The sequence below is a fragment of the Schistocerca gregaria genome, chromosome 6 (genome assembly GCF_023897955.1).
Source record: "Schistocerca gregaria isolate iqSchGreg1 chromosome 6, iqSchGreg1.2, whole genome shotgun sequence".
NCBI classification, from domain to species: domain Eukaryota; kingdom Metazoa; phylum Arthropoda; class Insecta; order Orthoptera; family Acrididae; genus Schistocerca; species Schistocerca gregaria.
This window is the reverse complement of record NC_064925.1, coordinates 133,761,556-133,775,725: the sequence shown is the minus strand read 5'-3', so window position 1 is coordinate 133,775,725 and position 14,170 is coordinate 133,761,556. Positions and strand designations below refer to the sequence as shown.

Genomic DNA, 14,170 nt, shown 5'->3' with positions numbered 1-14,170 from the left:
TATGCTAACTGTCGTCTCGGCCAATGAGAGCGTAGAACTCAGTGAACCATCGCTAGCAAAGTCGGCTGTACAACTGGGGCGAGTGCTAGGAAGTCTCTCTAGACCTGCCGTGTGGCGGCGCTCGGTCTGCAGTCACTGAAAGTGGCGACATGCGGGTCCGACGTATATTAACGGACCGCGGCCGATTCAAAGGCTACCACCTAGCAAGTGTGGTGTCTGGCGGTGACACCACACTGTGAGCTCTATTTTTAAAGATTCAATCTGAGTTGAATTCTGTCTTTTGCAGTAGATTTTGGAACACCAGTGCACATTTACTTCCATTCATTTATATCTAACAATATTTATAATTGTTAAAATTCTCGATTCAAAACTGCCGCGGAGGTATTTTTGTTAAGATGGCGGCAGACAGACAATAGTCAATTTGTCTAATGTTATTGTCAATTCCTTTCGTATCAAGTTAATATGTTTGGATAAAAGTCCTTAACCCTTTTTATCTCTATTCTGTAGCATTTAAAGTTATTCTCAATGAAAAATTCTTCATATTTTTTATACCAGCCACTAGTAAACCCCGCTGTAAGTTACTAGCGCTAATGGCTGCGCTCCTAATTGCGGAGCTGAAAATTAACACTTAAAAACATTAATTAGATTGTATTTCAATTGAAATTAATAAAAATCCAAGTCTAGACAATAGCGACTCCATTTTTCAAATAATAATTAACAATATCGATACAGGCTTTCTCTTTACAGACCTCACACGTCTCACGTCCGAACCGCTCATCTGACAGAACGGGAAGTACAATTGAACCACAACTATCACAGATAACAAAAAAAGATTATAATTGTCGTTGTCTATGAATGTATTTCTCTGATAATCGTTTTAATTCAAACAGAAATTAAATTATTACCGAAATAATGAAATAATTATCGTCATTTTTACACGATACAGTCTTTTTATACGAATCATCGATAATATTTGTTGAAGTTTGTACACATAGTTCATTTTAACATCTTGTGGCTAGAACATAATGTCGTGGATATCACGCTGTTAAAGTTCACAGGTATAAGCGGCAACAACTTGCGGTCAACATTCACTCGTATCGTAATTCTACAACATCACATCAATAACTACAACTTATACCTTTCGATTTTACGCAGTAATTACTGAGCAGGTAGTACGGGGACGATACCCGACGCTATGCAGCCGGTGGCAAGGTCCTGGGCACGGCTTGATGTTCTGAGGCTTTACGTATTCTCTCGCTGATCAGTCACTTCATGAAAGAAGTACACTTTTTATGGTTACCAAAGACACACAATTCACAACGTAATGAAACTTGACTAAAATTTGTCGAACATACGTTAGGTCAGCTACTATGAGAAACGAGTGTCAAAAAGTTTGAGACCCTACAACTAGCAGTACCATCGTTTCATTTCTTTCTCGGCCCATTTTCAAACAGTGCATACAGGAATGATGACTATCGGTAGAGCACCGTAGGATTTAATTCACTGATGTTCAATTCACGTTCATTTCGAGACGTATATGTACAAGGAACATAAGATCACGGCATTTAAATCATTAAGCTTTTCAGCCGTTTTCCTGTTGCTTTTGCTACTGGAGTTTGAAAAATTCACTGATTTTCCACTCGTGTTTACTTAAAGACGAGTATGTACAAGGAATATATCCTCAAGGTGTTTCAAGCTTCAAGCTTCTCCGCCACGCACAGTGCTTTCTTTGTTGAGTCTGCCACTGGATTTTGATGTGCACCCCTGTCGTGCTCTTGCGCTTACTAAACAAACAAGTAAAGAAACGCGCCCCTCTGCTGTGGAATATCACTGTCTCCTCTATTAATCTCATCTGAAAAAGCTACGGAGTCACGAGCAATATCCAAGAACCAATCAATCGACTGTTTCTTAAGCTATCTGTTTCAAGGGTGACTTGTACTTCAAACAAACCTTACACCATTTTTCAGGCTGCCGTCTGTTTTTGCTACTACTACTTTTATTTCTTAGTACCACGTAACACGATTCACATGTACACTACAACATATATTACGGATGTTACTGCTTGCACTGATTAATTAGCTAATTGCACAATCGAACAATGCTGTTTACAAATGCAAGTCTTTTCACCAGCTGTCGATTGTCTGTATGTCTTTCTGGATTAAACTAAACTTTTTGTCGTTGCAGCTTTATACCCAAGCAGACTGGCATGGCTCTCTCCGGCAGCTCAAAAGAAGTTCTGTACCATCTACATAGCGAAAATGAGTGGACATAGATTCAGGAAGAGACAGGAATTATATATATATATATATATATATATATATATATATATATATATATATATATATATATATATATATATATGTTCTTTCGGACATGTCCGGAAGTACCGATACCATCTTCATATAAATATATAGTTACACCATAGTTATAGTTATAGCTCGTAGTAACCGGCCATTTGACCATCTTCTTCTTCTGTGCGGATGCACAAACAGTGCCCGAACTCTTACGAGAATCGGCAAAAAGCAACGAGTAATGAGTATAAAGGGCAGGGGCACTATGAATATTGTGCGGGACAATAATTTGGGAATGTGGGTCTCACGGGAGGCGTACAAGAGTTACGTCCCTGCAGTCGCACTATCCTCTGTGTGCTCGGTGGCTCAGATGGATAGAACATCTGCCATGTAAGCAGGAGATCCCGGGTTCGAGTCCCAGTCGGGCACAGATTTTCATCTGTCCCCGTCGGCTTATATCAACACCTGTATGCAGCTAGGGGTTTTCATTTCATTGTAACTAATAAACTACTTTACCGGGAGAAAAACCAAAGTAATGGTACTCAGTTGAAACGCGATTATCTGTAAAAACAAATTCTGTTGTTTTGTAACAAGCAAATAACGTGTTGTTGCTCCATCAGCATTGCAAGACGCTTGAAACCCCCTTGGCATACAAGACAGTCTGCACTTTGCCACTCTGCTGTGCTGGTCCCCCGGAAGTCACCCAGTGTGTTAGAGCGGATTCTGTAATGAAGCACGTTGTTTCAACTGGTTTCAAACGTACATCAGCGAGGCCGTGTCACTAGATATCGCTTTCCATGTTATTCTGGTCCCCTTGAGGAAGATGTTCACGTATGAAGCGCGGCTTATTTCTGTTGTATAGTCTTGAAAGAGGAATTCGTGGTCGAAATGTTGGCTGTAGTGCTGCACAACACGCTGGAGGTGCCAGTCCCGATATTGCACAGACGTTACCCTCTATAACGATGAGGGATGTCCGTCAAACCAAACCATGGTTGATCCCAGGCCTTGAGAGAAGGCTACCTGCATGCCTTTCAATTATAATCATCAAGCGACAGACGAAACGTGCACTCGTCGGTGAAGATGATGCCACGATAATGTTCCCTTGTCCACTTTCTAAGTGAACCATGATGTAGGAGGGTCTGTACCGTTGTTCATAATGGAGGCCCAGATCCCTAATTGATCGTGTGGAGACGCCTGCGAACTGTATGACAGGCACGTTTCTCCTCGTAGCTTCCAAATAGACAGCGCGTGTGTCACGTTTTGCCTACGAGCCATTCTTTGTACATAGCTAATACAGCGTTGTTATTTATCGAGAGTGACCACTACGAGGCAGTTCGCCTATAGTGTTAGAGTTCGAATGCCGTAGTTGTGGTGCATACTAATCTTACGTCTTCCCCTGCCTTTCAGCACTTCTAGCCCTAAAGTGGCCGGCCGCGGTGGCCGAGCGGTTCTAGGCGCTGCAGTCCGGAACCGCGCTGCTGCTCCAGTCTCAGGTTCGAATCCTGCCTCAGGCATGGATGTTTGTGATGTCCTTATATTGAAGTAGTTCTACGTCTAGGGGACTGATAACCTCAGATGTTGAGTCCCATAGTGCTCAGAGCCATTTGAACCATTTTTGAAACCTAAAGTGACTACGTAAGCACCGCCTAAACTTGATCTGAACCATGCGAGGATGTTGACATATTGGATAGTGTAACCGTGTCGTTCTAGTTAACCCCACTGACAATACGGGTTTGGACTTACCTCCATTACAGCCGTAAATCAATACTGAGAAAGGGTTTTTTCCATAAAAGGAATGTAATTTGTGAAAGCGGTGAAAAACTTTTCGTGAAAATAGTAACGGTGCTATAACATTTCCTTGAGGTATACCCGTAATTGCTTTTAGAGCCACTAAGAACATGTTCTGAGGCATCAAGGGATCACAAATTTAGCATTGGAGGGCAGCGTGGAGGGTAAAAGTCGTAGAGGGAGACCAAGAGATGAATACACTAAACATATTCAGAAGGATGTAGGTTGCAGTAAGTACAGGGAGATGAAGAAGCTTGCACAGGATAGAGTAGCATGGAGAGCTGCATCAAACCAGTCTCAGGACTGAAGACCACAACAACAACAAGAACGACGTCTTCTGTCTGCTGGAAAGTTATGTATCAATCCTTATTCCAAAAGCTTGTACTTCGTTCTCTCGGTTATAAAGATTTCCAGTAGTAAAGAAATGGAGCACCGTTATCTACTGGCGTCTAGATACCATGGATAAGCATATGGAACTAAGTTAACTCAAAATCAATTTTCGCAGAATATGTATTGATTCTTACAGTTAAGCTTTTCTCTCTCCAGAAAGATAAAATTCTCGTGCCACCAGATGTTGCAGTTTAATTAATCTTTTCGATTGCGTCATAATATCTCTTGATATATCTGTCATTTATGAGACAGTGGTTGAAACGAAAGAAGAAAACCGAGCAAGGTGTGGTTAGCTTATTGGACTCGCATTCGGGAAGACGATGGTTCAATCCCGCGTCCGGCCTCCTGATTTAGGTTTTCCGTGATTTCCCTAAATCGCTCTAGGCAAATGCCGGGATGGTTCCTTTGAAAGGCCACGGCCGAGTTCCTTCCCCTTACTTCCCTAATCCGATGAGACCGATGACCTCGCTGTTTGGTCTCTTCCCGAAACAATCCCCCAAAAGAAGAAAAACAATTTACTTCGTAATGAAGAGATTTCAAAACGATTTATGTATTTTTTTCCATTTCAGCGTCATCCTCGAACCTCGCAACACCAAAGCAAAAAAACCAATAGTTAGCAGAATGAAAACAACGGAACCATTCTTGGAATATCGGTCACAGATTTGGGGCCTACTTTAGCAGGCGACCGGTGTGGCCGAGCGGTTCCAGTCGCGTCAGTCTGAGACCGAGTGACCGCTACGGTCGCAGGTTCGAATCCTGCTTCGGGCATGGATGTGTGTGATGTCCTGAGGTTAGTTAGGTGTAAGTAGTTCTAGGTTCTAGGTGACTAATGACCTCAAATGTTAATTCCCATAGTGCTCAGAGCCTACTTTACACTTCAAGAAAATAGTGTACATCTCAGGATGGATGTAACATACTCATGATTATTTGTGAGAAGTTATACCTGTGCGTGGAAAAGAAGACATCTAATTCGCCGATTCGTTTCTCTATAGCTTGCACAGTGCTTGGGGTGGTATCCACTAACTTTTGTGATTGTCACCTATCAGAGAGCACGGCTTACGAAAGCCATCTGTTCCGGTGAGGAGGGTCATCATCATAAAAATGTTTCACGGAGTATGCAGTACATTTCGCTAGGACGTCTCAGCGAATCCTTTCTCTCATGAATAAAAGTTCCGCAGTCCCGCAAGAATAATCCAGGGAGCTGTGAAATGATTGAGTGGCGCATTCAGCCCCTCCAACTTCTAAGCGTCCGCCGCAGAATTGAACATCGGCTTGCAGTTCTGACGTACGTGAGCAATGAGAGATGTGCTCCCTCCAAGAACAAAATAAATACCTCTGGAGTCATTATTATTGTCAGAGAAATTTTGTGCCATTCGTGCTCAGTGTCTAGTATTAAGTTAGAGGAAGAAACTGTTAATAAAGGGAACCCATTTGTCAGAGGCTCAGGAGCAATATTTTGTGGCTGGAAATCATAACAGTGTCACTCATTCAGTAATTATAAATTCAACATTTTTACTTACTTCAATGTATCAATACCGTTGATACTGCTGAGGACAAATCTTTCCCTCTAGTGATTTATACGATATTATTTCCATCGTTTTGGAGGGCAGATTCAGGAATAAATACACCCCTGGAAATGGAAAAAAGAACACGTTGACACCGGTGTGTCAGACCCACCATACTTGCTCCGGACACTGCGAGAGGGCTGTACAAGCAATGATCACACGCACGGCACAGAGGACACACCAGGAACAGCGGTGTCGGCCGTCGAATGGCGCTAGCTGCGCAGTATTTGTGCACAGCCGCCGTCAGTGTCAGCCAGTTTGCCGTGGCATACGGAGCTCCATCGCAGTCTTTAACACTGGTAGCATGCCGCGACAGCGTGGATGTGAACCGTATGTGCAGTTGACGGACTTTGAGCGAGGGCGTATAGTGGGCATGCGGGAGGCCGGGTGGACGTGCCGCCGAATTCCTCAACACGTGGGGCGTGAGGTCTCCACAGTACATCGATGTTGGTCGGCGAAAGGTGCACGTGCCCGTCGACCTGGGACCGGACCGCAGCGACGCACGGATGCACGCCAAGACCGTAGGATCCTACGCAGTGCCGTAGGAGACCGCACCGCCACTTTCCAGCAAATTAGGGACACTGTTGCTCCTGGGGTATCGGCGGGGACCATTCGCAACCGTATCCATGAAGCTGGGCTACGGTGACGCACACCGTTAGGCCGTCTTCCGCTCACGCCCCAACATCGTGCAGCCCGCCTCCAGTGGTGTCGTGACAGGCGTGAATGGAGGGACGAATGGAGACGTGTCGTCTTCAGCGATGAGAGTCGCTTCTGCCTTGGTGCCAATGATGGTCGTATGCGTGTTTGGCGCCGTGCAGGTGAGCGCCACAATCAGGACTGCATACGACCTAGGCACACAGGGCCAACACCCGGCATCATGGTGTGGGGAGCGATCTCCTACACTGGCCGTACACCTCTGGTGGTCGTCGAGGGGACACTGTATAGTGCACAGTACATCCAAACCGTCATCGAACCCATCGTCCTAGACCGGCAAGGGAACTTGCTGTTCCAACAGGACAATGCACGTCGCATGTATCCCGTGCCACCCAACGTGCTCTAGAAGGTGTAAGTCAACTACCCTGGCCAGCAAGATCTCCGGATCTGTCACCCATTGAGCATGTTTGGGACTGGATGAAGCGTCGTCTCACGCGGTCTGCACGCCCAGCACGAACGCTGGTCCAACTGAAGGCGCCAGGTGGAAATGGCATGGCAAGCCGTTTCACAGGACTACATCCAGCATCTCTACGATCGTCTCCATGGGAGAATAGCAGCCTGCATTTCAGCGAAAGGTGGATGTACACTGTACTAGTGCCGACGTTGTGCATGCTCTGTTGCCTGTGTCTATGTGCCTGTGGTTCTGTCAGTGTGATCATGTGATGTATCTGACCCCAGGAATGTGTCAATAAAGTTTCCCCTTCCTGGGACAATGAATTCACGGTGTTCTTATTTCAATTTCCAGGAATGTAAATGAACGTGGTATTCTCTGCGAGTCTAGCGTGCATGTATCATAGGAAAGGCATTCTCAGAGTGCATTTCCACTTGAACTTTGACGAGCTCGCAAGCTTCCAATGATTCTTTAAATCCTAAATGTCAATCTCAAGGATCTGGTGCTCAAAAGCACTTTAAATTTTCTATTTACGCCCACCAGCAATTATTTGATCACGTTACGCTATTATGGCGCCGCGTAGTGCTCATTTCAGTTTCAGAACGTGTCCTGAATTTGTGTCTCCGAAAGTCTACACTTTATTTCTGACGACGGAGATGGCGAATATAATTTAGAGACTGAGTTTTAACAAAGTTTTCTGCAAATATATCTTAGAACGTTTTTTTTTTTTTTTTGCAAGTTAATACTGGTAACAGTATCTAATTTTCATTTATGAGACGGACATAGATCACAAGATTTAGACAATGTGACACGGATTTTGTGAATGATGAAGCCAGTCACGATTATTTCTCGGAGCAGTGGTTGTGAACCTATTCTTTTTTACGTGACATTCACTATTCTATGCACGTGGCTAAACTGTTTCTCTTTTTATCCCTGCGGAGGCATAGTATCTGCTTGGAACTGAATCACTGTCAAAGTTTCTCTGCCAGTTTCAGAGGGCACGATCGTCGTACTGGGTAACTAATACTGAAGCTTAAAAGAATTTACAGCATCATATTAGGCGAATACAAAATCAGTAACTTCAGGTAATACAACCGTGACTTAATCACTGCTATTACATCTTAATATAAGTTACATCCTCAATACAAAAATTCGGCGTCAGTTGATCCCTGACAGTTGCAGCGAGTAGGGCGCGGGAGCTGCCAGGGCCTACCTCTAGCGATAACGTAAGGCGATTTTCTAACCATCTCTGTGGCAACGCCTCATTGTTGTCACTGCACTGTACATGGTTACTGTTTCCGCCTGCAGCCGTTAGCGCTTCGCAAATGAAAGCGGACAACACCGCTACGAGCTGCCAGGGAACGTAATTACACCTTCTTACATATAGGCAGACCACTATTTCGTGTTATATCAGAAGTAGGTGTTAACGCTGGGAGCCGACGCATAATTACTGTGTGACAACAGTGACTAATTTACGGATTTATTATATAATGATAGTCATTTTATATTCGCCTAGTATGATACCAAAAATTTTTAAAGTGGCTGAAGGCGCATCATTTTAAGAACAATACAACTACAATAAATTTTCAGCAGGCAGAAGGCACACAGCGTTATCTTGAAAGAACTTCATAAGTAAGAACCTTAAAGCTTAAAACGGGTGAGGGCACATGTTACAAAAAAAGACAATACAACTAAAATGAATAGGCAGAAGGCCCAATCTCCTTCTTCAGACAATGTAAGACTTGCCCAATTTAGAAAAACTTACTTTTACAACAGCTGAAGGCCTTTGATTTAAAAAAACACTATTACAACCATACAAATTAGAACCATCGGCTATGAGCCATTAAAAATACACAATTAAACGCGAACAAGAAAGGCGGCATAGGCAACGGCGCTCAGAAGTTTCCAAGGGGCTCGGTCTGGCCTTGAAATCTTAACGTTCGCTTAGGTGAGACAAGAAGTCGGCCCAACATACTCGAACCGCAGGCAGCACAACCAAGAGACAGTCAGGGACCCACCGACAAGACGACTTGCTAACCACCGACCACTATACTAGAATTCCAAAGCCAAAACGTTACAGACATAGCCGCCCACAACCAAAAATACATTAAGCTGTCAAAAACTACACACCATGTTGAATACCGGCACCAGGCGAGGAAAGGACACCGCCTGAATTTACGTCAGCGACCAGGGCAGGTAACTGGAACACTAACGGCCACAAGGCAGAAAATTCCGCAGGTGCACTTGAATTTCAAACTGACAAATATAGTTAATTCCACCACATGGCTGCTAAATCTTCACCAACTACAACACTCGCTGTTGCTCCCAGGAATACCACCAACAGCGAACCACCAACAAAGGAGACAACATCAACAGACGTGGCTTCGGTAAATCAATCACCATTCAACTTTCATGTCCTTGGTCGGTGAGTCACGAACCTCGTAGAACTCTGAACAGCCCCCACATGCTCCGATACTTCATAGAGAACGCCAGTGGGCCCGGCTGAATGCACCGCGAGGGAACTTGGTAGCTGATCTGCTCCAACTGACCGACTGACTGCACACCGCCAAGCCGGAACTATAAGCACCAGACCGAAGATGGTATATGGTGCCGATACCGATACACACCTCTGCTGCCACACGTAGAAAGAGGAAGAACCACGGCACAACCACAATATCCACGGGAAACCAAACGCAAAGTAGCAGCCAATTTTTAAAACGACGCATAAGCCAGGGTCAGCATAGCTCAGTATTCTGTTTTATCTGAACATTAGTATACATTCCCGCAACACCAAACTCACGCAATCGTGGAAATCACATTATCGAACAATTACTATTTCCCAAGTATGACGACATGTGTACTCAGGCACACATTAACCACTTTTGCATGGAGGGCAACTAGTCAGCCCATAACATTCAAGCAAGCTCTAAATTAGATGGCTGTTTTGCCTGATTCATACAACGTACGACAGACTGCTACCACCAATGGATTCCTAGAGACACAACCCTCGTCGCATTAAATCCGCAAGTGCACTTTCCTACTTTCAAAGGCACCAGAAAAAAGCCTGTTAGCCTGAGATACTTGTATATACATGCACCGTATGACAGCAGCGATTAATATCAACGTGCACTACTCGGCATGCCGCGCGGAGTGGCCGTGCGGGTGTAGGCGCCGTGTCACGGACTGCAGAGTCCTCTCTCGGGCATGGTGTTTATGTCATTAGACACGATAGTTTTATGTAGTGTTTAAGTCTAGGGACCGATGACCTCCGCAGTTTATTCCCTTAAGAATTCACACACATTTGAACATTTTCTACTCGGCATAGCCGCTGATATCAGCTGACCACCGCTTCGACACTAGGAACTGGCCCAGTTGGCAAAGCTGGTCTGCCGCTCCAGGAAAACCGCCGCCAGGGCTCGCCACAAGCGTAACTACCCCGTACCAAAACGAGGCGTATAATGAGCATATTTATGTAGGAGATCCGTGAAATCTATTGAATCTCTTTGAAGTACGCTGCACTGTTGTCGCTTTCAGAAAGTGTTGCAAATGTTTAAAATGGTTCTGAGCACTATGGGACTTAACATCTGAGGTCATCAGTCCCCTGTTGTTGTTGTTGTGGTCTTCAGTCCTGAGACTGGTTTGATGCAGCTCTCCATGCTACTCTATTTTGTGCAAGCTTCTTCATCTCCCAGTACCTACTGCAACCTACATCCTTCTGAATCTGCTTAGTGTATTTATCTCTTGGTCTCCCTCTACGATTTTTACCCTCCAAACTGCCCTCCAATACTAAACTGGTGCTCGCATGACGGCTCAGAACATGTCCTACCAATCGATCCCTTCTTCTGGTCACGTTGTGCCACAAACTTCTCTTGTCCCCAATCCTATTCAATACTTCCTCATTAGTTATGTGATCTACCCATCTAATCTTAACCATTCTTCTGTAGCACCACATTTAGAAAGCTTCTATCCTCTACTTCTCCAAACTATTTATCGCCCATGTTTCACGTCCTTATGGCTACACTCCACACAAATGCTTTCAGAAATGACTTCCTGACACTTAAATCTATACTCGATGTTAACAAATTTCTCTTCTTCCGAAATGCTTTTCTTGCCATTGCCAGTCTACATTTTATATCCCCTCTACTTCGACCATCATCAGTTATTTTGCTCCCCAAATAGCAAGACTCCTTCACTACTTTAAGTGTTTCATTTCCTAATCTAATTCCCTCAGCATCACCCAACTTAATTCGACTACATTCCATTATCCACGTTTTGCTTTTGTTGATGTTCATCTTATATCCTCCTTTCAAGACACTGTCCATTCCATTTAACTGTTCTTCCAACTCCTTTGCTGTCTCTGACAGAATTACGATGTCATCGGCGAACCTCGAAGTTTTTATTTCTTCTCCATGGATTTTAATACCTACTCCGAATTTTTCTTTTGTTTCCTTCACTGCTTGCTCAATATACAGATTGAATAACATTGGGGAGAGGCAACAACCCTGTCTCACTCCCTTCCCAACGACTGCTTCCATTTTATACCCCACGACTCTTATAAGTGCCATCTGGTTTCTGTACATATTGTAAATAGCCTTTCGCTCCCTGTATTTTACCCCTGCCACCTTCAGAATTTCAAAGAGAGCATTCCAATCAACATTGTCAAAAGCTTTCTCTAAGTCTACAAATGCTAGAAACGTAGGTTTGCCTTTCCTTAGTCTTTCTTCTAAGATGAGTCGTAAGGTAAGTATTGCCTCACGTGTTCCAGTATTTCTACGGAACCCAAAGTGATCTTCCCCGAGATTGGCTTCTACTAGTTTTTCGATTCGTCTGTAAAGAATTCGTGTTAGTATTTTGCAGCTGTGGCTTATTAAACTGACCGTTCGGTAATTTTCATATCTGTCAACACCTGCTTTCTTTTGGACTGGAATTATTATATTCTTCTTGAAATCTGAAGGTGTTTCGCCTGTTTCATACATCTTGCTCACCAGATGGTAGAGTTTTGTCAGGACTGGCTCTCCCAAGGCCGTCAGTAGTTCTACTTCCACCTTTCTGCTTTCCCTTCTTTGCTTAGAACTGGGTTTCCATCCGAGCTCTTGATGTTCATACAAGTGGTTCTCTTTTCCCCAAAGGTCTCTTTAATTTTCCTGTAGGCAGTATCTATCTTACTCCTAGTGAGATAACCCTCTACATCCTTACATTTGTCCTCTAGCCATCCCTGCTTAGCCATTTTGCACTTCCTGTCGATTTCATTTTTGAGACGTTTGTATTCCTTTTTGCCTGCTTCATTTACTACATTTCCATATTTTCTCCTTTCATCAATTAAATTCACTATTTCTTCTGTTACCCTTGGATTTCTACTAGCCCTCGTCTTTTTACCTACTTGATCCTCTGCTGCCTTCACTACTTCATCCCTCAAAGCTACCCATTCTTCTTCTACTGTATTTCTTTCCCCCATTCCTATCAATTGTTCCTCTTGTGCTCTCCCTGAAACTCTGTACAACCTCTGGTTCTTTCAGTTTATCCAGGTCCCATCTCCTTAAATTCCCACCTTTTTGCAGTTTCTTCAGTTTTAATCTACAGGTCATAACCAATAGATTGCGGTCAGAGTCCACATCTGCCCCTAGAAATGTCTTTCAATTTAAAACCTGGTTCCTAAATCTCTGTCTTACCATTATATAATCTATCTGATACGTTTTAGTATCTCCAGGGTTCTTCCAAGTATACAACCTTCTTTCATGATTCTTAAACCTATTGTTAGCAATGATTAAGTTATGCTCTGTGCAAAATTCCACCAAGCGGCTTCCTCTTTCATTTCTTAGCCGCAATCCTTATTCACCTACTACGTTTCCTTCTCTCCCTTTTCCTACACTCGAATTCCAGTCACCCATGACTCCATGACTATTAAATTTTCGTCTCCCTTCACTATCTGAATAATTTCTTTTATTTCACCATACATTTCTCCAATTCCGTCCCCTACAAATTGGAAATAATTAAACCTAACTAACCTAGGGACATCACATACATCCATGCCCGAGGCAGGGTTCGAACATGCGAGAGTAGTGGTCACGTGGTTCCAGACTGAAGTGCCTACAACCGCTTGGCCACTCTCGCCGGCTGAAAGTCTTGCCTTCTGCAGCATTCTACGTGATTTGGCTTACCCTTTCCCCACATGGCCGCCCGTACTGTGCTTTGGTGACTGGTGACTGGGAGGCGCGTTTTGTGTTGCAGGTGGACAGCTCCGCCCGCCTGCCGGTGTTTGTGTTCGTGCACGGCGGCTCCTTCACGGTGGGGTCGTCGCTGGTGGCGCGGCCTGGCTTCCTGCTCGACCACGACGTGGTCATGGTCGTGCCTGAATATCGCCTCGGTGCCCTGGGTAAGACGAAAGTCTCCAACCATCTTCTTGGGCTAGGACAGTTAGCAGTAACAGTAGCTTCGATTTAGCTGTCACGAGAATTATTGTCTCCACTTTAAATAACTCAAGAATAAATATTTATTATGTATCTACATCTACATGACTACTCTGCAATTCACATTTAAGTGCTTGGCAGAGGGTTCATCGAACCACAATCATACTATCTATCTACTATTCCACTCCCGAACAGCGAGCGGGAAAAACGAACACCTAAACCTTTCTGTTCGAGCTCTGATTTCTCTTATTTTATTTTGATGATCATTCCTACCTATGTAGGTTGGGCTCAACAAAATATTTTCGCATTCGGAAGAGAAAGTTGGTGACTGAAATTTCGTAGAAAGGTCTCGCCGCGACGAAAAACGTATATATATATATATATATATATATATATATATATATATATATATATATATGTGTGTGTGTGTGTGTGTGTATTTGATAATACTACTAGTTATCCGGCTGAAATTAGAAAGTGTAGCTGCTTCTAGGGATCAGCAACCAAGAGAGCAACGTATATATATATATATATATATATATATATATATATATATATATATATATATATGTGTGTGTGTGTATTTGATAATACTACTAGTTATCCGGCTGAAATTAGAAAGTG

General features: G+C 43.7%; 1 protein-coding gene across 2 annotated transcripts in view; it reads left to right on the top strand.

Annotated features, from left to right (window-relative positions):
• Positions 1 to 14,170, top strand: part of LOC126279089 (carboxylesterase 5A-like) — a 195,142-nt gene that overhangs the window by 65,766 nt on the left and 115,206 nt on the right. For both annotated transcript variants that reach the window (XM_049979552.1, XM_049979553.1), the window contains exon 5: positions 13,368 to 13,512. In XM_049979552.1, coding sequence (XP_049835509.1) covers positions 13,368 to 13,512 — 145 coding nt within the window. The remainder of the gene's footprint in view (positions 1 to 13,367; positions 13,513 to 14,170) is intronic.